At 37.6% G+C, this 25,950-nt stretch overlaps 1 protein-coding gene across 1 annotated transcript in view; it reads right to left on the bottom strand.

Moving 5' to 3' along the window:
- LOC122428712 (calcium-binding mitochondrial carrier protein SCaMC-1-like) overlaps positions 1-25,950 on the bottom strand; it is a 73,973-nt gene that overhangs the window by 37,389 nt on the left and 10,634 nt on the right. Inside the window, exons 5-7 of the mRNA XM_043448767.1 lie at positions 25,466-25,577; positions 17,160-17,208; positions 12,466-12,602 (exon numbers count right to left, since the gene is read on the bottom strand). Coding sequence (XP_043304702.1) covers positions 12,466-12,602; positions 17,160-17,208; positions 25,466-25,577 — 298 coding nt within the window. The remainder of the gene's footprint in view (positions 1-12,465; positions 12,603-17,159; positions 17,209-25,465; positions 25,578-25,950) is intronic.

Here is a 25,950-nt window from a genome sequence, read left to right as displayed (position 1 = left end):
AGCTGGATTTAGAAAAGGCAGAGGAACCATAGATCATATTGTCAACATCCACCAGATCATAGAAAAAGCAAGAGAATTCCAGAAAAACTTCCACTTCTGCTTCATTGACAACACTAAAGCCTTTGACTGTGTGGATCACAACAAACTGTGGAAAAATCTTAAAGAAATGGGAATACTAGACCACCTTACCTGCCTCCTGAGAAGTCAAGTCGCTCAGTCGTGTCTGACTCTTTGTGACCCCTTGGTCTGTAGCCTACCAGGCTCCTCTGTCCATGGGATTTTCCAGGCAAGAGTACTGGAGTAGGTTGCTATTTCCTTCTCCAGAGGATCTTCCCAACCCAGGGATCGAACCCAGGTCTCCCGCACTGCAGGCAGACACTTTACTGCCTGGGCCATCAGGAAAGTTCCTGCCTCCTGAGAAACCCGTATGCAAGTCAAGAAGCAACAGTTAGAACCAGACATGGAACAAACATACTGGTTCCAAATTGGGAAAGGAATATATCAAGGTTGTATATTGTCACCCTGCTTATTGGACTTCTATGCAGAATACATCATGTGAAATGCTGGGCTGGACGAAGCACAAGCTGGAATCAAGATGGCTGGGAGAAATATCAGTAACTTCAGATATGCAGATGACATCACCCTTATGGCAGAAAGCAAAGAAGAACTAAAGAGTCTCTTGATAAAGGTGAAAGAGGAGAGTGAAAAAAGCTGGCTTAAAACTCAACAATCAAAAAACGAAGATCATGGCATCCAGTCCCATCACTTCATGGCAAATAGAAGGGGAAACAATGGAAACAGTGACAGACTCCATTTTCTTGGACTCCAAAATCACTGCAGATGGTGACTGCAGCCATGAAATTAAAAGACACTTGTTCCTTGGGAAAAAAAGCTGTGACAAACTTAGACAGCATGTTAAAAAGCAGAGACATTACTTTGCCAACAAAGGTCTGTATAGTAAAAGTTATGGTTTTTCCAGGAGTCATGTATGGATGTGAGAGTTGGACCATAAAGAAGGCTGAGCACCGAAGAACTGATGCTTTTGAACTGTGGTGTTGAAGACTCTTGAGAGTCCCTTGGACAGCAAGGAGATCAAAGCAGCCAATCCTAAAGGAAATCAGTCCTGAATACTCATTGGAAGGACTGATGGTGAAGCTGAAGCTCCAATACTTTGGCCACCTGATTCAAAGAGCCAACTCACTGAAGGCAGGAGGAGAAGGGGACAGAGGATGAGATGGTCAGATAGCATCACCAACTCAATGGACATGAGTTTGAACAAGCTCCAGGAGATGGTGAAGGACAGGGAAACCTGGCATGCTGCAGTCCATGGGGTCTCAAAGGATCAGACACGACTGAGCAACTGAACGACAATAGTTAATTTATGATGTTGTGTTAATTTCTGCTGTACAGCAAAGTGACTTAGTTATACACATATACACATTCTTTTTTATATTCTTTTCCATTATAATTTATCCCAGGATATTTAATATAGTTTCCTGTACTGTACAGTAGTACCTTGTTGTTTATACATCCTATATATAATAGGCATCTACTAACCCCAAACTCCCAGTCCCACCCTCACCTACCATCACTCCCCCTCAGCAATCACAAGTCTGTTCTCTATATCTGTGACTGTTTCTGTTTCATAGATAGGTTCATTTGTGCCACATCTTAGATTCCACATGAAAGCGACGTCATATGGTATTTGTCTTTCTCTTTCTAGCTTACTTCACTTAGTCTGATTTTCTCTAGTTGCATGCACGTTGCTGCAAATGACTGCAAACCATCCTTTTTATGGTTGAGTAGTATTCCACTGTATATATGTACTACATCTTCTTTATCCATTCACCTGTTGATAGTTGTTCAGATTGGTTCCACGTTTTGGCTATTGTAAATAGTGCTGCTATGGACATAGGTGTTGGTGGTTTAGTCGCTAAGTCGTGTCTGACTCTTGTGACCTCATGTGCCTGCTAGGCACCTCTGTCCATGGGATTCTCCAGGCAAGAATACTGGAGTGGGCTGCCATTTCCTTCTCCAGAGGATCTTCCCCACCCAGGAATCAAACCTGGGTTTCCCGCATTGCAGGCAGATGCTTTACTGACTGAGCTACGAGGGAAGCCATGAACACAGGTGTGCATGTATGTTTTTGAATTATAATTTTCTCCAGATATATGCCCAGGAGTAGACATGCAGGATCATTCTATTTGTAGTTTTCTAAGGAACCTCCATACTGTTCTCCAGAAAGTGGCTGCACCAACTTAATTCCCACCAACAGTGTAGGGGGATTCCTTTTTCTCTACATCCTTTCTAGGATTTATTATTTGTAGATTTTTTAATGATGGCCATTCTGACTGGTGTGAGGTGATACCTCATTGTAGTTTGACTTACCTTTCTCTAATAGTTAGTGATATTGAGCATTGTTTCATGTGCCTGTTGGCCATCTGTATGTCTTCTTTAGAGAAATGTCTATTTGGGTCTTCTGTGCATATTTCCCTTGATCATTTAGTCTCCCAACATATCAAAGACCAGTTTTCAAGCTTTGTCCATTATCCTAGATGGACTTCTTCTAACATAGTGTGTGTACTTAGTCACTCAGTCAATCCTAAAATTCACATGGAAATGTGAGGGACTCATGATAGCCCAAACAATTCTGAGAGGAAAAAGAAAAACCTAGAGAAGTCACATTTTCTAATTTCAAACTTACTACAGAACCACACCAATTAAAACAGTTGTGGTTCTGGTATAAGGACAGACATATTGATCAATGAAATAGAATTTGAGGGTTCAGAAATAAACCTTTAACATGTATGGTTAACTTCAAAAATATTGCCAAGACCATTCAGTGGAGAAAATAGTCTTTTCAACAAATGGTATTGATACAACTGGATATCCACATGCAGAAGAATGGAGTTAAACCCCTGCCTAACACCATATTCAACAATTAATTCGAAATGCATAGTAGACCTAAAGTAAGAGCTAAAAATGTAAAACCCTTGGAAGATATAAATCTTCTGTGTTCTTGGATTAGGCAGTGGTTTCTTATAATACAATAGTAACAAAAGAAATAATAAATAAATTTGACTTCATCAAAATTTAAAACTTTTGTATAAAAGACAATACATGGAATGGAAGAAAATAATTGCATATCAAATATCTAAGGTACTTATAGCTATTATATGCAAAGAACCACAACTAAACAAGAAAAAAAATTAATAGTAGACAACAATACCACTTTCTATTCACAAAGATAACAAAATCAAGAAGACAGATAATAACAAGTGTCAGCAAGGATGTGGAGAACTCAGAACCCTCATTCACTGCTGGTGGAAATTAAATGGTGTAGCCACTTTGGAAAACAGTTTGGCAGTTCTTCAAGAGGTTAAACATAGAGTTATCTAATGACACAGCAATTCTACTCCTAGATACATATCCAAGAGAATGAAAACATATGTCTACACAAAAACTTGTACTCAATTTCACAGCAGCATTACTCATAATAGTAAAAAAGTGGAAATGGCTCAATTCTCCATTAACTGATGAATGAGGCAAACAAGAGATAGTATATCCATATAATGGAATAATATTCAGAAAAAAAGAATGAAATGCTGATAAATGCTATAAGATGGATAAAACTTGAAACCATATTTCTGAGTGAAAAGAAGCCAGTCATAAAAGATTACATGCTGTATAATTGCATTAATATGAAGTATCCTAACTGGACAAATCTATAGACACAGAAAATAGATTAGTTGTTTCCAGGGAGTGGAGGAGTTAGAAGTGGGGAGTGATTGCTAATGAGTACAGGGTTTCTTTTAGGAGTGATAAAAATGTTATTGAATTAAATAGTAGGGATGGTTGTACAACCTGTGAGTATATTGAACTGTACACTTTAAAATGGTATATGAATTATATCTCAATAAAGTTTTATGATAAAAAGTCTTGTCAGCTGTGGCATTCCTATGCCCAGAGCCCTCCAACAGTTACCCATTTCACCTAGAGCAAAAATTAAAGTCCCTTCTACAATCTGCAAGGCCTTGAGAAATCTGCCCCGACCCAGCAGATCTCTGACCTCATCTCCTACTTTTCTCTTCAGGCTCACTCTGCTCCAGCTGCACAGGTATGCGCCCACCCTAAATGTCCTCCTTGTACATGTATGTGTGGCTCAAGCCCCTCACATCCTCTGGTCTTTACTCAGAAGGTGTCTTTCCAGGAAGGCCTTCCAGTCACTAAACTATCTACTCTCCTCTCCTGCTTCATTTTTCCCCACAACCCTATTACTACCATATGCCATGCTGCAAAGGGTTATTGTCTGTCTCGCAGTGAAAGAGTGTTGCGCTCCCTACAGATAGGACTTTCGGTCTCTTCTAGAACAGAGCGTGGTACATGCAACTCAATAATTATTTATTGAATGAATATATCCTCATTTTTAAGGTGAGAGGATTCAGGCACAGAGAGGTTAAGCAAATGGTGAAGCCATAATTTGTACTCAAGCAGTCTGAGTCCATGATCCTAACTGCTATCCTAACCGATAAGAATTAAGAAGTTTGGTGGCGTGGAAGGTACTCAGGATTACTAAAAAAGAAGGGAGTTGTACAGGGAATGTCATGCTTGATGGTCTGTTAGGATCAGCTACAGAGAATGACCAAAGTGAAACTGGACAGTACTAACAGAAAAAAAAGGTCATTGTTATTTTGCACTCCTATTTCCCTCCCCAAAAAAGAACTTACATTCTTCTCTTCCTTTTTCTGAACCAAGTGACTATAATTGATCTGGAATAGATGATTACTATAACCAGAAATTATTCACGAGGATTACCAGAACAGAAGTAACATGAGCCAAATCAAACTTCTGACACTAGGAAAAAATGGGGAGCAAAACAGTATCATTCAATCTCCTTGGTGGTCTGAAGATCAGGAAAGAAGTTTTAAAAAACAGTTGCAAGTTACTGATATACCAGCTATATAGAAACCCAGCAACAAATGGAGTCACTAAGATGGAGTGGGTTGTGTGCAGGGAGAGGAAAGGAATGGTCAAGGTCAATACTTATAGAAAACAAGCTTATAGAAAACAATACTTATAGAAACAATCCTGAGAAAGAGAAGCCAGAAAAACAAACTGTAAAAAGGAAAATGTGTTTTCTATTCACTCAGTTTTAAATGTATTTTTGATTTAAATTTTTTTCAATTGTAATATATTTTCAGATCTAATAAATCTGATGTAAGGCCATCATAGAAACAAACTCACCTCATAGAGAGTGGTATCAGACCCGCATACGGTATAACAGTCAGAAGACTAGGAATGTAGCCTTTGTAAAAGCCTGTAATCCTTTCAAGCTTCCAGATCTTCCTGGCATAGTCCAATAGCCCAGCATACTGTCCAGTTTTACTTACAGCCAAATTAGTTTTTAAAACCTGAATGTAAAAGAATGTTATAGGGTCATTGATCAGTTACCCAACCCAGGGCAATCCTATAAAGTGTGAGTTACAGAATTAAAAAGAGAAAAGAATCTTAGGTCAAACTAAATTTTCAATGACAGTATACCTGCTATCATTTCCTACTTACTCTTGGAATATTTTACTTTTGCATACTACTATGTAACAGTTCATGGGTTCACAAAGAGTTGGACACAACTGAGCAACTGAGCACACACACATACACACACATGTTACAAATACAGTGCTTAAATACAAATACAGTGCTTTTACCAGATTCCTGAACTTAACTTTGCAGGAAGATAAAGTATCTGAATCCAGCTGTTCTTCTTTCTGTCTAAATTACATACTAGTGTAGCCACAGCTATTGCACTGTAAGTCAGATAAGGAACCCAAAATAGAATATAATTGGTCCAACTGCTATGGAAAACAAGTTGGAGGTTCCTCAAAAAATTAAAAGTAGATCTACCCTATGACCCAACAATTCCTCTTCTGCTTATAATACGCAAAAGAAATGAAAACAGGATTTCAAAGAGATGCATGCACTACTATGTTTATACGTTTAGCACTATTCTGTAGCACTATTCACAATAGCCAAGATATGGAAATAAGCTTAATGCTTGTCAACAGATGTACATACGACAGATGCATATATAACAGCTATATATACACATATATGTATATACTATAATAGAATGTTATTCAGCCATGAAAAAGGAGAACATCCTGCCATATTTAGGCCACCTCATGCGAAGAGTTGACTCATTGGAAAAGACCCTGATGCTGAGAGGGATTGGGGGCAGGAGGAGAAGGGAATGACAGAGGATGAGATGGCTGGATGGCATCACCAACTCGATGGGCATGAGTTTGAGTAAACTCTGGGAGTTGGTGATGGACAGGGAGGCCTGGCATGCCGTGATTCATGGGGTTGCAAAGAGTCGGACACGACTGAGTGACTGAACTGACTGAACTGAAGTGAAATAAATCAGACAGAGGAAGACAAGTACAGCACAGTATCATTTATGTTTAATCTAAAAAGCCAAACTTGCAAAAACAGAGTAATATGGTGGTTACCAGGGCATAAGAGGTGGGGCAGGTCAGATAGATGCAATTTAAGGGTAGAAACTTGCAACAAGTAATAATTAAGCTCTAGAGATCTAACACACAGTATAGTGAATACAGACAACAATCTTGTACTATAATCAACCATCTTGCTGAGAGACTAGAACTTATTTATTCCAACCACTAAAAAGAAAGAATAACTATAAGTGTGATTGTAGTGCTAAATATTGCTATAATATATAAATGTATCAAATTAACTGTTGAACACCTTAAATTTACATAATATTATATGTCCAATATGTTCAAAAAAGAAACCTAAAAGAAAAATGAAGCTCCTATAACCTCCATCTCCAACATAAGTGTCCTAGCAAACTGATATTAGGATTTCACAAACATCAACACATGTATACATATACACACAACTTGTGAATGGCAATAGGTTTTTTAAACCATATATATATAAATATGTAAGAGCATACACACAAATAGCAACACAAACAAATACCCAAAAAATGGAAAATAAAAGACTAAGGAACTTATCCAGATGAAAGGATGTTAAAGAGACCTGACACATGATCTGAATTGGATCTGGAAAAAGAAATTACTATAAAGACAATTATTAGAACAATTAACAATTAATTACATTTCAATAAGGACTGTGGATTAGATAACAGTATTGTACTGCTGATAAATTTCCTGATTTTGATAATATATAAAAGAAAGTTCTTTGTTCTAAGGAAATTCACACTGAAATTTTTAAAGGTAAAGGGACACACGTTTCCAACTTGCTCTGTCTCTACACAAACACACACATATGCACACACACACACCTGTATGGAGAGAGGCAAAATGTTTATTGGAAATTTGTGTAGAGTATCCAGGGTTTCCTTGGAGTAATGGAAAACACAGAAAACTCTGCTGACACTGAAGTTTAGCATGAAAGAATAAGCCATGTTTCTTTACCAAGTATGTGGGCCTTAATTGTTATACTATTTATTCATTTTTCACTGAGAAATGCTATGGTAGAAATGTATTTGCAGGAATCTCCTTATCTCCTACTATATCAGTTGCTTCTTTACTGTGCACACATAAAGCTACACAATCTGAAGGACATACTGCTTATCCTAGATTATATAAAAATACTGCCAGATAAACACACAGGTCAATTTATACTTTGAAGAGAAAATAATCTTAAAATTCAAAAACCACATGGAAAATCTGTATTGTTTTTAAAAATTGGATATTTCTTTCTTATAAAGGAGTAAAGAAGTATCATCATGACAGAAAAATATATTCTGAATATATTTAAATTTTGTACATCTGCTCTGACTCATAGCTCTAAAATTAATCACCTTCCTGATTAATCCAGGGTCTCTGGGTGTTCCTTGCATTCATTAACTTGAGATTTAGAAAAAATAAATAATAGCAAAACAAATTGGAGACTTTAAAACAAAAATAATTTAAATCCTCAGAGGAATTCAACAGTATATTTCATCTAGGAGGACAGTTCAATATTTGCAAATCAATCAATGTCACACATTACATGAACATTGAAGGATAAAAATCATGTGATCATCTCAAGATGCAGAAAAAACTTTTGATAAAATTCAACATTCACTTATGATAAAACTCCCAAGAAAGTGGGCATAGAGGGAAAAGTGAAAGTGAAAGTGAAGTCGCTCAGTCGTGTCCAACTCTGCGACCCTGTGGACTGGAGCCTACCAGGCTCCTCCGTCCATGGGATTCTCCAGGCAAGAACACTGGAGTGGGTTGCCATTTCCTTCTCCAGGGGATCTTCCCAACCCAGGAATCAATCCCGGGTCTCCTGCATTGCAGGCAGATGCTTTAATCTCTGAACCACCAGGGAAAATATAGAGGGAATATACCTCAATATAATAATGGCCATAAAGACAAACTTACTGCCAACATCATACTCAATGGTGAAAAGCTAAGATAAGGAACAAGAAAAAGATGCTCACTAAACCACTTTCATTAGACATAGTATTGGAAGTCCTAGCTACAGTAGTCAGACAAGAATAAGAAAATGGATTTAAATTGGAAAGAAGTAAAACTGTCATTGTTTGCAGGTGAGATGATACTATATAGAAAATACTAAAAAGCTGACACCAAAGAAACTATTCAAACTCATAAATGAATTCGGTAAAGTTACAGAACACAAAATTAACATCTAGGGCTTTCCTGGTGGCCCAGTGGTTAAGAATCCACCTGCCAAAGCAGGGGACAAAGGTTCAATCCCTGGTTTGAGAAGATTCCACATGCTATGGGGCAACTAAGCCCATGTGCCACAACTGCTGAGCCCATGCTCTAAAGCCCACAAGCTACAACTACTGAAGCCTGCATGCTATAACTACTGAAGCCCATATACCCTAGATCCCATGCTCTGCAACAAGAAAAGCCACTGCAATGAGAAGCCTGCACTCCGCAACTACTGAGTAGCCCCAGTCACTGCAGCTAGTGAAAGCCTATGCACAGCAACAAAGACCCAGTGCATTCAAAAATTAATAAATTTTTTAAAATTGACATGTGGAAACATCATTGTTGGTATTTCTTCACATAGACAATAAACTAATAGAAAGAGAAAATTAGAAAACAACCCCATTTAAAATTGCATCAAAAAGAATAAAATACCTAGGAATAAATCTAACCAAAAAGATAAAAGACTTGTACCAGAAAACTGTAAGACACTGATGGAAGAAACTGAAGACAACACAAACAGATGGGAAGATAACTATGCTCATGGATTAGGAGAATTAATATGACTATATTACCCAAGGCAATCTACAGATTTGGTGTAAGATCTATCAAAATACCAATGGCATTTTTCACAGAACTAGAGCAAATAATTTTAAAATTTGCATGGGAACACAAAATACCACAAATAGCCAAAACAATCTTGAGAAAGAAGAAGAAAGCTAGAGGTAACATACCCCTTGGTTTCAAACTATACTACAAAGCTACAGCAATCAAAACAGTATGATGCTGGACCCAAAACAGACACATAAATCAACAGAAGAGAATAGAGAGCCAAGAAATGAACCCATATTTATATGGCTAATTGTAAATAATGCCAGAGGAGGCAAAATGTTGGAGGTACAATGGAGAAAAGACAGCCTTCTCAATAAATGGTGCTGGGAAGACTGGATAGTTATATGCAAAAGAGTCAACCCAGACTACTTTCTCACATCATTTACAAAAATAAGCTCCAAATGGATTAAAGATTTAAATTTAAGACTTGAAACTATAAAACTCCTAGAAGAAAATATAGGCAGTGTACCCTTGACATCAGTCTTAGCAATACTTTTTGTATGTCTCCTCAGGCGAAGGGAAACAAAAGCAAAAATAAACAGATGAAATTACATTCAATCAAAGGGCTTTTTCACAACAAAGGAAGCTATCAAGAAAACAAAAAGGCAGCCTACTGAATGGGAGAAGATATTTGCAAATGATACATCTGATAAGGGGTTGATATCCAAAATATACAAAGAACTCATATAATTCAACATCAAACTCCCCACCAAAAAATGGACAGAAGACCTAAGTAGACATTTTTCCAAAGAAGACATACAGATGACCAAGAAACATGAAAGGATGCTCAATATCACAAATCATCAGAGAAATGAAAATCAAAACTATAATGAGATATCACCTCACACCTATCAGAATGGCTATCATCAAGAGACATCAAATAACAAGTGTTGGCAAGGATGTGAAGAAAGCGAACCCTTGAGCACTGTTGGTGGGAATATAAATTGGTGCAGCCACTATGGAAAACAGTACGGAAGTTCTTCAAAGAAACCTAAAGATAGAACTACCATACAATCCAGCAACACCACTTTTGGGTGTTTTTCTGAAGAGAGAAAAAACCCTAATTTGAAAAGATATATACACCCCTATATTCATTGCAGCATTATTTACAATAGCCAATATATGGAAGCGACCAAAGTGTCCATCAATAAATCAATGGATAAAGAAGACATCATACATATACACAGAGGGATAAAAAGGAAAGCAAAATCCAAAATTATTTAATAGTAGAAGATTTCCCAGAGCCAGAGAAAGCTAATTAAAAAGATCTGAAATTAACCGATGAAAGAAAAGGGCCAGAATCTACACATTTCATGATAAAATTTCAGGAAAACAAGAATTAAAAGAAACTCTTAAGAGTTTCCAGATTATTTAATAAGAGTAATGTAAAGTGGTTGGATGTAAGTTTAACTTAAAAATTCAGGAGTTTTCATATATACCAGCAATAAGCATTAGCAAAATCTAATGAAATACATTAATAGCAACAAATACCACAATGTATCTAGTAATATAAAAGCCTCAAATGCATAAGACCTATATAAGAAAATTATAAATTTTATCAAATAATACAAGAAAAGATCTAAATGGAAAGGAAGACATACCTCATTCTTGGGCAAAAAAGAAATTCAATATTATAATTGTCATTTCTTCCCCAAATTCACTAAGTACAACTAAGAGTCAAAATCCCAAATTGGTTTGCTTTGGTTTTTTTAAGAAACTTGGCAAGCCAATTCTAATGTTCATATGGAAGGGAAAATGCAGGAAAATAACAACAACAAAATGTCCCATTGGCAGATGAATGGATAAAGAACATGTGGTATGTGTGTGTATGTGTGTGTATATATACATATATATATATATTCATACATGCAACAGAATGTTACTTAGCTACCAAAAAGAATTAAATAATGCCATTTGCAACAATATGGATGGACCTAGATATTATCACACTAAGCAAAGTCAGAAAGACAAATACTATATCACTTATATAAGTAAATATAAGTGATATTTATATTTTAGTAAAATAAAACATGATACAAATCAAATCAACAGAAATGCCAGCTTAGATATCACAGCTCTGGTAACACTGCCCTAGCAACAGATTTTCTCTACTCAATAGCTACTAATAACAAGAGGATTCTGGCTCACTTGAAAAAAAATTAGCCATAATTTTCATTAAGGATAACAAATCTTTTTCAATAGCACTTACCTCTAACCGGTAGATAAAAGACTGAGAAGTGGCACCAGCCAAAGAAGCAGAAGCAAATTTCTCAAGTGTTCCTAATTTGGCTCCTTCAGAAGAAAGATACTCCTTATACTGAATTAACAAGAGTTCAAAGGTATGTTAGCATTGAAAAAGTTCAAAGAGGCATGCAAGTCATTCAATATCAGTGGATACCTAGGCATTTAATTTATAGTTAAAAACTATAATCCACATTTTTGTGCTGCTTAGCCACTCAGTCAAGTCCAACTGCGATTCCATGGACTGTAGCCCACCAGGCTCTTCTATCCATGAGATTTCCCAGGCAAGAATACTGGAGTGGGTTGCCATATCCTTTTCCAGGGGATCTTCCTGACCCAGGGATTGAACCTGTGTCTCTAGAATTACCTAATACCTAAATATAGTCATATATATTAGATAGGAGGCCTCAATCTTAACAGTAGAGACTTCATCTTGTACCTCAATTTGCTTAGAATAAGACATACAGCAAATAAGGTATATAGCAAACATTCAACAAGTGTTGATTATGATAAGCAATAAATATAAAGAAAATGGAAAACTTTGAGATGGAAACAACTGAGAACCTTATGCAATATGTTTTGATGGCAACCATGTTATATTATAATGAAGCAACATGACATGACAAACAAACCCAGTATTCTTGCCTGGAGAATCCCATGGAGAGAGGAGCCTGGCAGGCTACAGTCCATGGGGTCACAAAGAGTTGGACATGACTGAAGCAACTTAACACACACACATACACAATTATAATAATAACATAATTATATAACTTAATAGTAATGTTCCAACACAGATATTAACAACTACTTCCCTTTGTTTTGTAATAACCCCAACCGATTTTTTAAAAAGTAAAACTGAATAATATTCCCTTGTTAATAAATGTCATAGGCAGTATGGTTTTACCTGTTCATAAGACCAGATCTTAACAGCTATTTCAGGAGCAAGCTGGAGAATATTCGTACGATTTCCTCTCCACCCTCTTTCATCATCTCTATTAAATGGCTCATTATCTTCACATTCTTTGTTTCTAAACTCTGAGCCTTGAAAAGGAAAGGAAGAATTTTGAAAATTGTAGTACAATTTGAAGAACTTTGAAAACCACATATTGTAATTGGCAGGACAGAGTTGAAGTTCCTAAAATATGGAAGGTCTCTCCTGTTGGGGAAACAGCAGCTGTTCAGGTGATTAGACAGCTGTGGAGGCATGTTTATTTTAATCCCTGCACTGTAGCTTAAGAAGAGGACACCTTACACATGGGACACAAGATCATGCTGCAGACATGGTTGCTTTGTTGCCCCCTTCTCAGAGGAATGAACAAATGACTCTCTCATCAGGAAGAGTGAAATCAGGTGTACATTTCAAGAGACGTGTCAGAAAAGCAACATTTCTGAAAAGTTAAGGCCACGGAAACTCAGAGAACTTACTGCTAACAAGTAGCTATGAGGCCTTTAACAAGGGTGATCAGCATGATCAGTGAAAGCAGAGAAAAAAGAGCAGAATCCAACTAACTCTGTGGCCAAGATCTGAAACCTTTCTCCAGGGCATGTGTTATAAAAGAGATATACACTTTAGTCTTAAGACAGTATCAGAGAATGTGCTCTGGACATTGACTATACTGCATTAACATAAGAAAAATTAAACCCAGAACAATATGACTCAACATGTGAGTGAAGATAACAGGAAAAATAAAAGATAAATTCAACAAATATATAGTCCAGTAAAAGAAGCTATAAAAGTGATTTAAAAATAAGAGGTATTAAAGAGCTATGTATCTGTTTTTAAGGAGACTGGCAGCAGTCTGATGGCTGTAGTAGGATAGTTGGATTCCTAGTAAATGTGGAGGGGATCAGCAGGCTCATTGTAAAACATTTATGAAGAGAAAAGGAGGGAAAACTGACCAAAAATGGGGAAAAAACAAGAATGAGTATGAAGATAATTACCAACTCTCTACTGAGCAGAAAAAGACACAAACTCAGAATGATACTTGTATTTTACAGCCATAGTAATAAATAGATTTAATTTGTGCAATAAATCTACAAAAAAGAGTTGAAATTCAGTCAACATATAACATAAGGAAATCTTTCTGAACTGGCTGTACACAGTCACTGAGCTAAGCCCTTGCATACCCACTCTCTCCTACACCAGCCACTCTAGCTCCAGGGAGTCCCAGGTAGACGCCACTTTAAATGGGTGCCTGCCTAGGTGACCATTAATCAGTCTACCTACGTGCCTTCCTACCAGCCAACTGCCCTCTTGCATCATCCCTTGGCCTCTCTGTTCAGAGCATTAGTAAGATAAAAATACAGTTGACAATATCCATTAGAGTATTTAGATCCTTTTGGAAATTTTGGTGCATCAATTATTGTCTCTCTTGCCAGCAAGAACTTTTATAAAATAATATGATCTGATGTTTGGGAGGATACAGGAAAACAGGTAGTTTCATACAGTACTAGGAAAAGTAATGTATGATAAATGTGATTACATATCAAAAGCCTTATAGAGTAACCATTATAGTCAACAAAAGAATCCAAAATGCAGTACTTGGATGCAATCTCAAAAACAATAGAATGATCTCTGTTCGTTTCCAAGGCAAACCATTCAATGTCAGGGTAATCCAAGTCTATGCCCCAACCAGTAACACTGAAGAAGCTGAAGTTGAATGGTTCTATGAAGACCTACAAGACCTTTTAGAACTAAGACCCAAAAAAAGATGTCCTTTTCATTATAGGGGATTGGAATACAAAAGTAGGAATTCAAGAAACACCTGGAGGAACAGGCAAATTTGGCCTTGGAATACAGAATGAAACAGGGCAAAGGCTAATAGAGTTTTGCCAAGAGAACACACTTGTCATAGCAAACACCCCCTTCCAACAACACAAGAGAAGACACTACACATGGACTTCACTAGAAGGCCAACACCAAAATCAGATTGATTATATTCTTTGCAGCCAAAGATGGAGAAGCTCTATACAGTCAGCAAAAACAAGACCAGGAGCGGACTGTGGCTCAGATCATGAACTCCTTATTGCCAAATTCAGACTTAAGTTGAAGAAAGTAGGGAAAACCACTAGACCATTCAGGTATGACCTAAATCAAATCCCTTATGATTGTACAGTGGAAGTAAGAAATAGATATAAGGGACTAGATCTGATAGACAAAGTGCCTGATGAACTATGGACAGAGGTTCGTGACATTGTACAGGAAACAGGGATCAAGACCATCCCCAAGAAAAATAAATGCAAAAAAGCAAAATGGCTGTCTGAGGAGGCCTTACAAATAGCTGTGAAAAGAAGAGAAGAAAAAAGCAAAGGAGAAAGGGAAAGATATATCCATTTGAATGCAGAGTTCCAAAGAATAGCCAAAGGAGAAATAAGAAAGCCTTCCTCAGCGATCAGTGCAAAGAAATAGAAGAAAACAATAGAATGGGATAGACTAGAGATCTCTTCAAGAAAATTAGAGATACCAAGGGAACATTTCATGCAAAGATGGGCTCAATAAAGGACAGAAATGGTATGGACCTAACAGAAGCAGAAAATATTAAAAGGAGGTGGCAAGAATACACAGAAGAGCTGTACAAAAAAGATCTTCACGACCCAGATAAGCATGATGGTGTGATCACTCACCTAGAGCCAGACATCCTGAAATTTGAAGTTAAGTGGGCCTTAGGAAGCATCACTCTGAACAAAGCTAGTGGAGGTGATGGAATTCCAGGTGAGCTATTTTGAATCCTAAAAATTGATGCTGTGAAAGTGCTGCACTCAATATGTCAGCAAATTTGGAAAACTCAGCAGTGGCCACAGGACCGGAAAAGGTCAGTTTTCATTCCAATCCCAAAGAAAGGCAATGCCAAAGAATGCTCAAACTACCACACAATTGCACTCATCTCACACGCTAGTAATGCTCAAAATTCTCCAAGCCAGGCTTCAGCAATACGTGAACCATGAACTTCCAGATGTTCAAGCTGGTTTTAGAAAAGGCAGAGGAACCAGAGATCAAATTGCCAACATCTGCTGGATCATTGAAAAAGCAAGAGAGTTCCAGAAACACATCTATCTCTGCTTTATTGACTACGCCAAAGCCTTTGACTGTGTGGATCACAATAAACTGTGGAAAATTCTTAAAGAGATGTGAATGCCAGACCACCTGACCTGCCTCCTGAGAAATCTGTATGCAGGTTAGGAAGCAACAGTTAGAACCGGACATGGAACAACAGACTGGTTCCAAATAGGAAAAGGAGTATGTCAAGGTTGTATATTGTCACCCTGTTCATTTAACTTATATGCAGAGTACATCATGATAAACGGTGGGCTGGAAGAAGCACAAGCTGGAATCAAGATTGCCAGGAGAAATATCAATAACCTCAGATATGCAGATGACACCACCCTTATGGCAGAAAGTAAAGCAGAACTAAAGAGCCTCTTGATGAAAGTGAGAGCGAAAAAGTTGGCTTAAAGCTCAACATTCAGAAAACTAAAATCATGGCATCCAGTCCCATCACTTCACGGCAAATAGACGGGGAAACAGTGGCAGACTTTATTTTTTGGGGCTCCAAAATCACTGTAGATGGTGACTGCAGCCATGAAATCAAAAGACGCTTACTCCTTGGAAGGAAAGTTATGACCAACCTAGATAGCATATTAAAATGCAGAGACATTACTTTGCCAACAAAGGTCCGTCTAGTCAAGGCTATGGTTTTTCCAGTAGTCATGTATGGATGTGAGAGTTGGACTATAAAGAAAGCTTAGCACTGAAGAATTGATGATTTTTTAACTGTGGTGTTGGAGAAGACTCTTGAGAGTCCCTTGGACTGCAAGGAGATCCAACCAGTCCATCCTAAAGGAGATCAGTCCTGAGTGTTCATTGGAAGGACTGATGTTGAAGCTGAAACTCCAATACTTTGGCTACCTGATGTGAAGAGCTGACTCATTTGAAAAGACCCTGATGCTGGGAAAGATTGAGGGCAGGAGGAGAAGGGGATGACAGAGGATGAGATGGTTGGATGGCATCACCAACTCAATGGACACGAGTTTGGGTAAACTCCAGGAATTGGTGATGGACAGGGAGGCTTGGCGTGCTACGGTTCATGGGGTCAGCAAAGAGTCGGAGATGACTGAGGAACTGAACTGAACTGAACTGATGTATAGAATTCCACTTGCAGTAATGGCAAGCTGGGTAATAAGGAAGGAATGAACCTCCAAGTAAGGATAACTGAAAAAGCCAATGGCATATTTATTTCTTAAAGTTTCTTAAAGGTATCCATGAGCTAACAAGACAGAGACTACTCCAAGGCCAGTATCTAGGAGAGAAGAAGAAAATCCAGAAAGGTAGGATTAGCACTCAAGTATATTTCTCGACCCAGAAAAAAACAGTTATAAAGTTAACTCATTGTTTTGTTGCCTCGCTAGGTTAACAGAAAACAAAAGACAAAGCTCAGGGTTCACTGAAGGTACAGGTCTCTGAAGAACCATCTCCACTTTAAACTGGGACTTTGCAGGTCTGTCCCCTCATGGGAAGGGTAAACCGGAAGAAACCAGCCTCTGCAAGGACTTACAGCATGGCTTTGTATCAGCTGGGTGGTTCTGGGAACTTAAAGACTCAAATCTGAATTAAATAATGTGATCCCAGATTGATAGTCCTCCCAAGCACCTAACAGAAACAAATAAAAATAAATGTAGTCTGAAGTTGGATATCATCATCATAGTTCCTCAAGTTATTACTCCAAGTGATATTTTAAAAACAACATCAAAAACTAATGGAAGGGGAAAAAAGTAGAATAACTTTAAAAAATATAACTGAAGGCAAGAAAGGAAATAATAAAATCTTAGAACATGCAGGACAAATAGAAAGCATAAAATAAGATGGCAGTTTTGAACAAAATACCAGTAAGTACACCAACTGTTCAGTGAAATAAGTCTTCCAGTTTAAAATATAACAAAATCCAGGAAATTCCCTGTCAGTCCTGTGGTAAGGACTCTGTGATTTCACTGCCGAGGGCCTGGTTCAATCCACAGTAGAAGAACTAAGATCTTGCAAGCCATGCTGGCAAGCCAAGCAAATGAAAAATATATAAAATAAAATAAAAACCACCTATATGTCATTTACCTGTGACTTATCTAAAGCATACAAATGCTGAAAGCCTGAAAGTAAAAGAATTACAATGGATATATAACACAAATCCCAAGCAAGAGTAGGGAGTGCATCTATATTAATGTCAGACAAAATAGAACTAAAGGCATTTACAGAGACAAAGAAGATCACCTCACAGTGACAAAAGGTTCAATTCACCAAGAGTATTGTAATTTTCAGCATCAGTGTATATAATGGAAAAGTGACAGTGCTACAAGCAGAGCAGGGCTAGACTGGGAAGGGTTGCTGCCCCTGGTCCTCGATCTCAGCCTCCCAGAGAGGAGAGGCGGAGAGTGTGGAGCGCAGAAGCTTAAACCTGCCCTGCATAGAAGAGTGAAGCTGATAGCAGAAGCAATGAGACTACAAAAAAAAGTGTGGAGTTTTCAAGAGGCTGATTCACAGGGACTTATTTCTTGTGGTCATTCCTTGATTTTCTTGGTGACATAAAGACAATGTAAATAAACAGATGTATAAATTCCTTTTTTAACAGAAATTCTGATTTGCTAAGTGAGTAGATTTTAAAACTCATCAGAAGAAAAAATGTAACTATATATGGTGATGGATGTTAACTAGATTTATTGTGGTGATCATTTGCAATGCATACCTACATTGAATCATTATATTGTACACATAAAACCAATATAATAAGTCAATTATATCTCAATTTGTAAAAAAAGACAAAATCTGTGAGAGAAGCATAGCTAGAAAACACAACTGCAGAAGAAATCTATACAAGCTACCTAAAATATCCATTCTTCATTTTTAATATAAAAGAACAATAAAAGGTCATAATATATCTGAAGTAGGAAAGGCAGCATAGAACCCAAAACTAAGGTAAACAGAATAATTAAGTCCACAGAAAACAGTGACAATTTAGGAAACTACAGTTAACTAAAACTAAACAACATAAAGAACCCTGTAATGTCCTCAGAAAGAATCAAGATGATATTGAATTCATTTTAAGAAATACCAAACAAGAAAAAGATACTATGAAAAAAGAACAATCAAAAAGATAAAAAGAACTCTCAGAAATTTAAACTGTGATTACTAAAATAAGAAGTTCAATAGAAGAGTTAAAAAACGGTACTGAAGAAATGTCCCAGAATGTCGAGTAAAATGCCATAGTAATAAAAATATTTATGAAAAGATAAGATTGCAATGCAGGAGACCCAGGCTCAATCCCTGGGTCAGGAGGATCCTCTGGAGAAGAGAATGACAACCCACATCAGTATTCTTGCCTGGAAAATCCCATGGAGTCTGGCAGGCTACAGTCCATGGGGTCACAAAAAGTCAGACACAACTGAGCAACTAACACACACATACACACACACACACACACACACACACACACACAAGCTGCATCGAGGTCAGTCTGGGAGGTACCACATTCAACCATTCAACCAGAAGAACTACAGAGAGAATTAAGTGAAGAAAACTAAGGAGGAAATAACTAGAATACACTAATGCTGAGGAAAGACCCAAGTTTACAGTTAAGAAGAGCCCACCAAGTGTCAAGCACAATGGGTTGAAAAGAACCTACCTAAACTCACATTGCACAATTTCAGAATACCCCGTACAGTACTTAGTTGCTCAGGCATGTCCAACTCTTTCAGATCCTTTGGACTGTAGCCCACCAGGCTCCTCTATCCATGGGATTTTTCAGGCAAAAATACTGGAGTCAGTTGCCATTTCCTCCTCCAGGAGATCTTCCCCACCCAGGAATCTAACCTGTGTCTCCTATGTCTTCTGCATTGCAGGCAGATTCTTTACATGCTGAGCCATTGGGAAAGGCCAAGGTAGAGGCATGACTAAATGCTTCCAGAGAGTAAAACCAGGTAATCAACAAAATATCAAAATGGCATCAGACTTTTCAGAAGTAATACTGAATGCTAGAAAATAATAGCATAATGCCTTAAGAAGTTCTAAGGGAAAGCATTTTTGACCTTGATGTCCATATTCTGCCAAACTGCCAATCAAGGAGAAAAGAAAAATAAAATAATTTTAGACACATAAGATACTGACTTTCAGTAAAAGTGGTAGAATGACCTCACATGTTTATTTCCTCATCCTCCCAAAACCACACAAAAACGATAGTAAAGTGACAAAGAAGGCAATCTAGGGCACCCATCAATCCCAATTTGCCCAAAAGCTGTCCCTCCATGATTATTAAGCACCCCTTTCTTTTTTAAAAGTGTCTTGGCTCAAATGAAAATTATATGGTCACCTCATTACTAATCTGCAGGGGAAAAGGGTACGAGTGGTTTCATCCGATTTGGGGGAGGTAGAAAGCAAATGGAAAAGTGATAACTAATTTAGCAAAGTAAAAGTTATAACTTAAGGGTCTGATGAGGGGAAAGCACATAGAAGTAAATTTTCCGTTAAAAATCCATGAGGTTTTATTCTCTGGAGGAAGCAAAGAGGATCTTAACTCAAGAATACAGAATTCAAGAATTCAGTGAGGCATAGGACTAAAAACAGATGAATTAAGTGAGTAAATATACACAGTAGGCCTCCTGTCCCTTCCCCCTGCTTTGAACTCAGAATACCAGCTGCCAGACATGCTCCCTTGCTTTGTATATTTCTATAAAAAGTTAGAAACAGATTTATTCTGTGGTGACCCAAAAAAGCTAAAAGGAGACAGTGACTGAATGTTGTTATAGGTCCATCATTTCTGCCTTGAATAGAGCAATGAAGAAGGTGTACACCCTTCTCACCTGGTTTCAGTTGAACAGTCATAACCAGAGACTTGGCCATGAGGCTCAGGCAATTTCTTCATTGCCTGCATCAATTTGAAAGGGACCTGAAACTTCAGAAAACTGAAGAATTCCAGCTGCAGGGCCCTGCATTCGATAAGGAACAAAGAGGGAGTGCAACCCTGACCGCTTTCTGTCTCTTGTCACAATTTCTAGTCCAGGGAGAGAATCAAGAGTATTGTGTAGCCTTCCCTTCCCAGGCTCCACCAAAAAAACAAAAGATTTTCCTAATTTTTGCCCTCTCTAGAATACTAGTACTAGGTTGTATTTAATTATTTATTTGCAGACCTGTCTCCATCACAAAACTCCAAAATGCAAGTGAATGAGAATGCTATATCACTTGGTTGTTGCACCCTCAAGGTGAGTTGAGTGTCTGGGAACTTATTGAATAACTGAGTCTAGATTACTGGCAATGAAGTAATTTGCACACGACAAAATCAAGAAGTATTATTAAGACTTCTGAAATCCTTCTTTTTAAAAGCATCAAACATTATTCACATTACTCAAAAACAAGTACATGAACTATGCAACACACCTGCATGAGGGTTTTCAGACGCCCTAATGGCACTGTACATGTTTGAGCACAAGTACCCGCTATGCCTCCAACCAACAGATATTTCCATAGATGGCCAGATTTTCTCTTTTCATCAATTAAATTATGAAAAGTCCATCTATCTCCCATGTCAATTCCCTATCAAAACAAATTTTACATAACATTATAGTTAGCTGATCTCAAATGGAAATGTTATCTCCTAATAAGGTCTAAATTTTTTATATATTTCATCTCCACAGGAAATTAATATCAGCCTTTCCTAAAATTTTGTGTCTTACCAACTAATATAACTTTAAATAACTCATAAATTAGCTTGAAATACTGTCAATTATAAGTTAATATAATTATATTAAAAATATAAACTGATAATTTTTTGTATCATGCTTAGGATAACCTTTACAATTCAACCATTTAAAAATCTGTATCTCATTTTCAATACAAAATTATTTGTCTAAGATTAAATACAAAAAGAACAATCTGTCAAATTCTAATAAATACTTTTAGCTCTCCTGTGTCTCCTGCATTGCAGGAGGATTCTTTGCGCGCTGAGCCATCGAGGGTGCCCCGTAGTCAAATACAGGCTATTGAAACAGGGGTGAGAATAGTAATTTAAGAGGCAATAATGTATAAGTATCTTCGGTGTTCAAGACTAGTGGATTCTCCTATTATCTTCAGTCACACTCTTCACTTATAACAAGTTCAGTTCAGTCACTCACTCATGTCGTGTTGCCCTAATGGTCCGGGAGCGAGCAACTGAGAATGAAGACAGAACACGAAATCTGGTGAAATGTGTCAGGGGACCTGCAGCCGCCATTGGACTGAGGTGCAGAGTCCACTCTGAGTCCAGCTTTTATTCCTAATTGCAGACTACAAGATTTTTGTATTTTATCTCTCCTAAGACACTACACTGACACAGTCCAGATCTCCTCGTTTTTACCCCAGGCCATTCCCTTTTGGGCTAGTCTCAGGAACAATCAGCAAGTGCGTAGGCAGTGTTCATGCCTGATGCCAACCTGGGTGTTCCAAGGTCCATGCTTTCATGATCCCAGTCATACTCCATTCTGGGTTTGGCCTTGGGGTTTGTAACAAGGAGATTATTCTTAGGAAAAACATGAAAGATAATCATTAACACAATTTCTTAATATATGCTGTTTTTCCAAGTGCTATTTCTGTGGAATTTCTCAAGGCTGTGAAAGTACATTATGAGGAATTCCCACTACAGTGTCAGACTCTTTGCGACCCCATGGACTGCACCACACCAGGCTTCCCTGTCCATCACCAACTCCCCGACCTTACTCAAACTCATGTCCATCAAACCAGTGATGCCATCCAACCACCTCATCCTCTACCGTCCCCTTCTCCTCCCACCTTCAATCTTTCCCAGCATCAGGGTCTTTCCCAATGAATCAGTTCTTCGCATCAGGTGGCCAAAGTATTGGAGTTTCATCTTCAGCATAAGTCCTTCCAATGAATATTCAGGGATGATTTTCTTTAGGATAGACTGGTTGGATCTCCTTGCAGTCCAAAGGACTCTCCAGAGTCTTCTCCAACACCACAGTTCAAAATCATCAATTCTTCGGTGTTCAGCATTCTTTATAGTACAACTCTCACATCCATACATGACCACTGGAAAAACCATAGCCTTGACTAGATGGACCTTTGTTGACAAAGTAATGTCTCTGCTTTTTAATATGCTGTCTAGGTTGGCCATAGCTTTCCTTCCGAGGAGCAAGCATCTTTTAATTTCATGGCTGCAGTCACCATCTGCAGTGATTTTGAAGCTCAAGAAAATAAAGTCTGTCACTGTTTCCACTGTTTCCCCATCTATTTGCCATGAAGTGATGGGACCAGATGCCAAGACCTTAGTTTTCTGAATGTTGAGTTTTAAGCCAACTTTTTCCCTTTCCTCTTTCACTTTCATCAAGAGGCTCTTCAGTTCTTTACTTTCTGCCATAAGGGTGGTGTCAACTGCATATCTGAGGTTATTGATATTTCTCCTGGCAATCTTGATTCCAGCTTGTGCTTCACCAAGCCCAGCATTTTGCATGATGTACTCTCTATAAGTTAAATAAGCAGGGTGACAACATGCAGCCTTGATGTACTCGTTCTGATTTGCAACCATTCTGTTATTCCATTCACTTCTAACAAAGCAAATATAAAATATATAACAATACATTTAGAAGCACTTTCCTGTGTAATTGATAAAAACCTGGGCCTTCCCATGTAGTGTGCAGAGCAGATAATAAATTCTGTGATATATATATCACAAGTAGGATTTTTTTTGAGGATCTAGAAGTTTGACCACATATGTCATGATTAAGGACCTAGGCTCAGGAGTCAGGTGGGATTCAAATTCCAAATCCCCGAGATCCTAACTGAATGAACCATCTGTGACTTAGTTTCCTCAGATGCAAAGAGGAACAATACTAATACCTAACTGGGTTGACTTATTAAAATTAAGTAACTTAGAGCATATAAAGCACTCAGCATAATGCTTGGCACTAAAAAACACTCAGTGAATGTCAGTTACCAATACTATTAATTGTAAAACAGAGTGCTTGAAAGCAATTAGGCCTCCAAGTGCTTGGCTGCACTTAGTCACTAGGAATAATATGACTAGGAAATAGCTCAATATCTATTTAAGAAATAAAAACTGACATTTACAGAGCAAACCCAGTGCTGTATTAAACAGTTATATGTGTCATCTTCAGTTCTCAAAATAACCCTAAGAGAAGTAAGTATTACTATCCCAATTTTACAGTTAAGAAAACTGAGGCCCAGAGAGATTAAACAATTTACTCCCGCTCACCCAGACGGTAAATGGCAGAGCTGGGATTTGAACCGGAGCCGGCACTCTGTCTCCACCCTGCAGAACCGGCTGCTTCCCACCTCTGGGCTGTACAGCTAGAGTTCCAAGCACATCTGTATCCTGAGAAATTACTATAAACCAAACAGTGGACCTGCCCAAGGAACAAACGAAGGGCCCTTTGTTAGCACTATACCCAAAAGGCAGTTCATTGAGTTCATTTTAAATGACTTTAGTAGATTATCACCAACACTATATCAGTTAATTTTCAGAATAGGCACTTTCCATGCCTGTTTGCTGTTTATCTCATTATTAAACAGAAAACCTATCATATATTAGGCATACAATGGGCTTTCCAGGTGACACTACCAATACAGGAGACATAAGAGATGAGGGTTAAATCCCTGAGTGGGAAAGATATCCTGGAGGAGGGCATAGCAACCCATTCCAGTATTCTTGCCTGGAGAATCCCACGGACAGAGGAGCCTGGAAGGCTACGGTCCGTAGAGTCACAAAGAGTCGGACACGACTGAAGTGACTTAGCACGCACATAGGCATACAATAAATGTATTTCTCATTTACTTGAATTTGCTCTAATCATCTCTAAAAGGAAGGCATAGAATGAACACTTCCTAAAGGAAAAAATCTCTTAATGATTACATATTTATTGAAAGAATGTTGGTAACTAGACAGTTTTGTAAGAGTCATATTATGAGTAGAGAAGGTACACTATTACAGATAAGACAGTAAGATTATTATATCTATCAATAGTAATGTGACCCTACTGATCTTCACCCTTTCTCAGAGACAGGACATATGGATGCATGTATATATTTGACCCTTGAATAACACGGGGGTTAGAGGCACTGATGCCAGGTACAGTCAAAAATCCATGTAGAACTTTACAGTTAGCCCTCCATATCCATTGTCAACCATAGATCATGTAGTATTTTAGTACATATTTACTAGGAAAAAATCTGCATATTAAGTAAATCTGTGAAGTTCAAATCTGCATTGTGCAAGGTTCAACTGTATACATATAATCGTGAGACATAGAAGAATAGTATAGATTTTAGTTTGTAGTTACTAAGCAAGACTTTTAAGATATTTTAAGAAATTTTGAGAACTTTAAGAAATTATGAAGCATAGATTTTTAAGTGCACCAACAGACAAGACCTATGCCGACTCTAGGTATATATGAATATGAAAAAAACTAAAGCTTTGACACTCTTTCAAAAGCTTCTGCTCAAAGTTTATTCATTCATCCAACAAGTATTTATCAGTGAAGTGTTATATAATACAGCAATCTGCAATTCACACTCCCTACTTTTCAGGCAAGAAAATAAGCAACTACAACACAAAATGATGGTGCTGAGTAGGAGTAATCAACTCTTAAGAATGTACTTCATCTCAACAGATGTGTGCCTTTTGCAGGTTGAAACTTTAGTTGAAGTAGATATTACATGTCAACTCAGATTTTTTAGCATCATACAAATTTCTGAGGAAATATCACTTATAATATAGTATAGCATCAGTTTTTTCATCAGCAAAACCTCACTAAATAATTTTCTGGCCCCACAATTTTCTAAAAGTATGTAATGCATTACATTTATACCCATGATTCATAGAATGAGACATACAAATTCTTAAAAAGAGATGACTTACAGTAAAATGGCTCCAGTAATGGGCAATTTCCTCCATAAATCTTGCAGGTTTAAATAAAAAATACTTCCTCCATTCATCCCAATCCACTGTCAGTGACCCATCAGCATCGATGCTATAAATTAATACAAATTACAATTCATATATTCTAAAAAGCATCATCAAAATGACATCTCATACTCTTAAAGTCGGAAAATTTGAGCTGTGTTGAGTTCTGCACATTATTACTTTTGTGATGTAGAAAGTGCATCTCACACCTCTAAATTTCGTTTTATATGGGAATAATTCCTACAAAACAGAGCTATTAGAGTACTAAACAGGATTATATGTACAAAGGCCTTGTAAATTATAAAGAACTAACAAGTTGTCAGTATTACTACATCCCAACCTTCTAGTATTTCTCCTTTAAATATTTCCCCTTCTTCCTATTTGTAACTTCACCTTGTAACTCCTTTAACAATCAGAATGATGGCTGACAATTACCCTTT

Source organism: Cervus canadensis, chromosome 2 (genome assembly GCF_019320065.1).
Source record: "Cervus canadensis isolate Bull #8, Minnesota chromosome 2, ASM1932006v1, whole genome shotgun sequence".
Lineage (NCBI taxonomy): Eukaryota > Metazoa > Chordata > Mammalia > Artiodactyla > Cervidae > Cervus > Cervus canadensis.
This window is presented reverse-complemented; position numbering and strand designations above follow the sequence as displayed.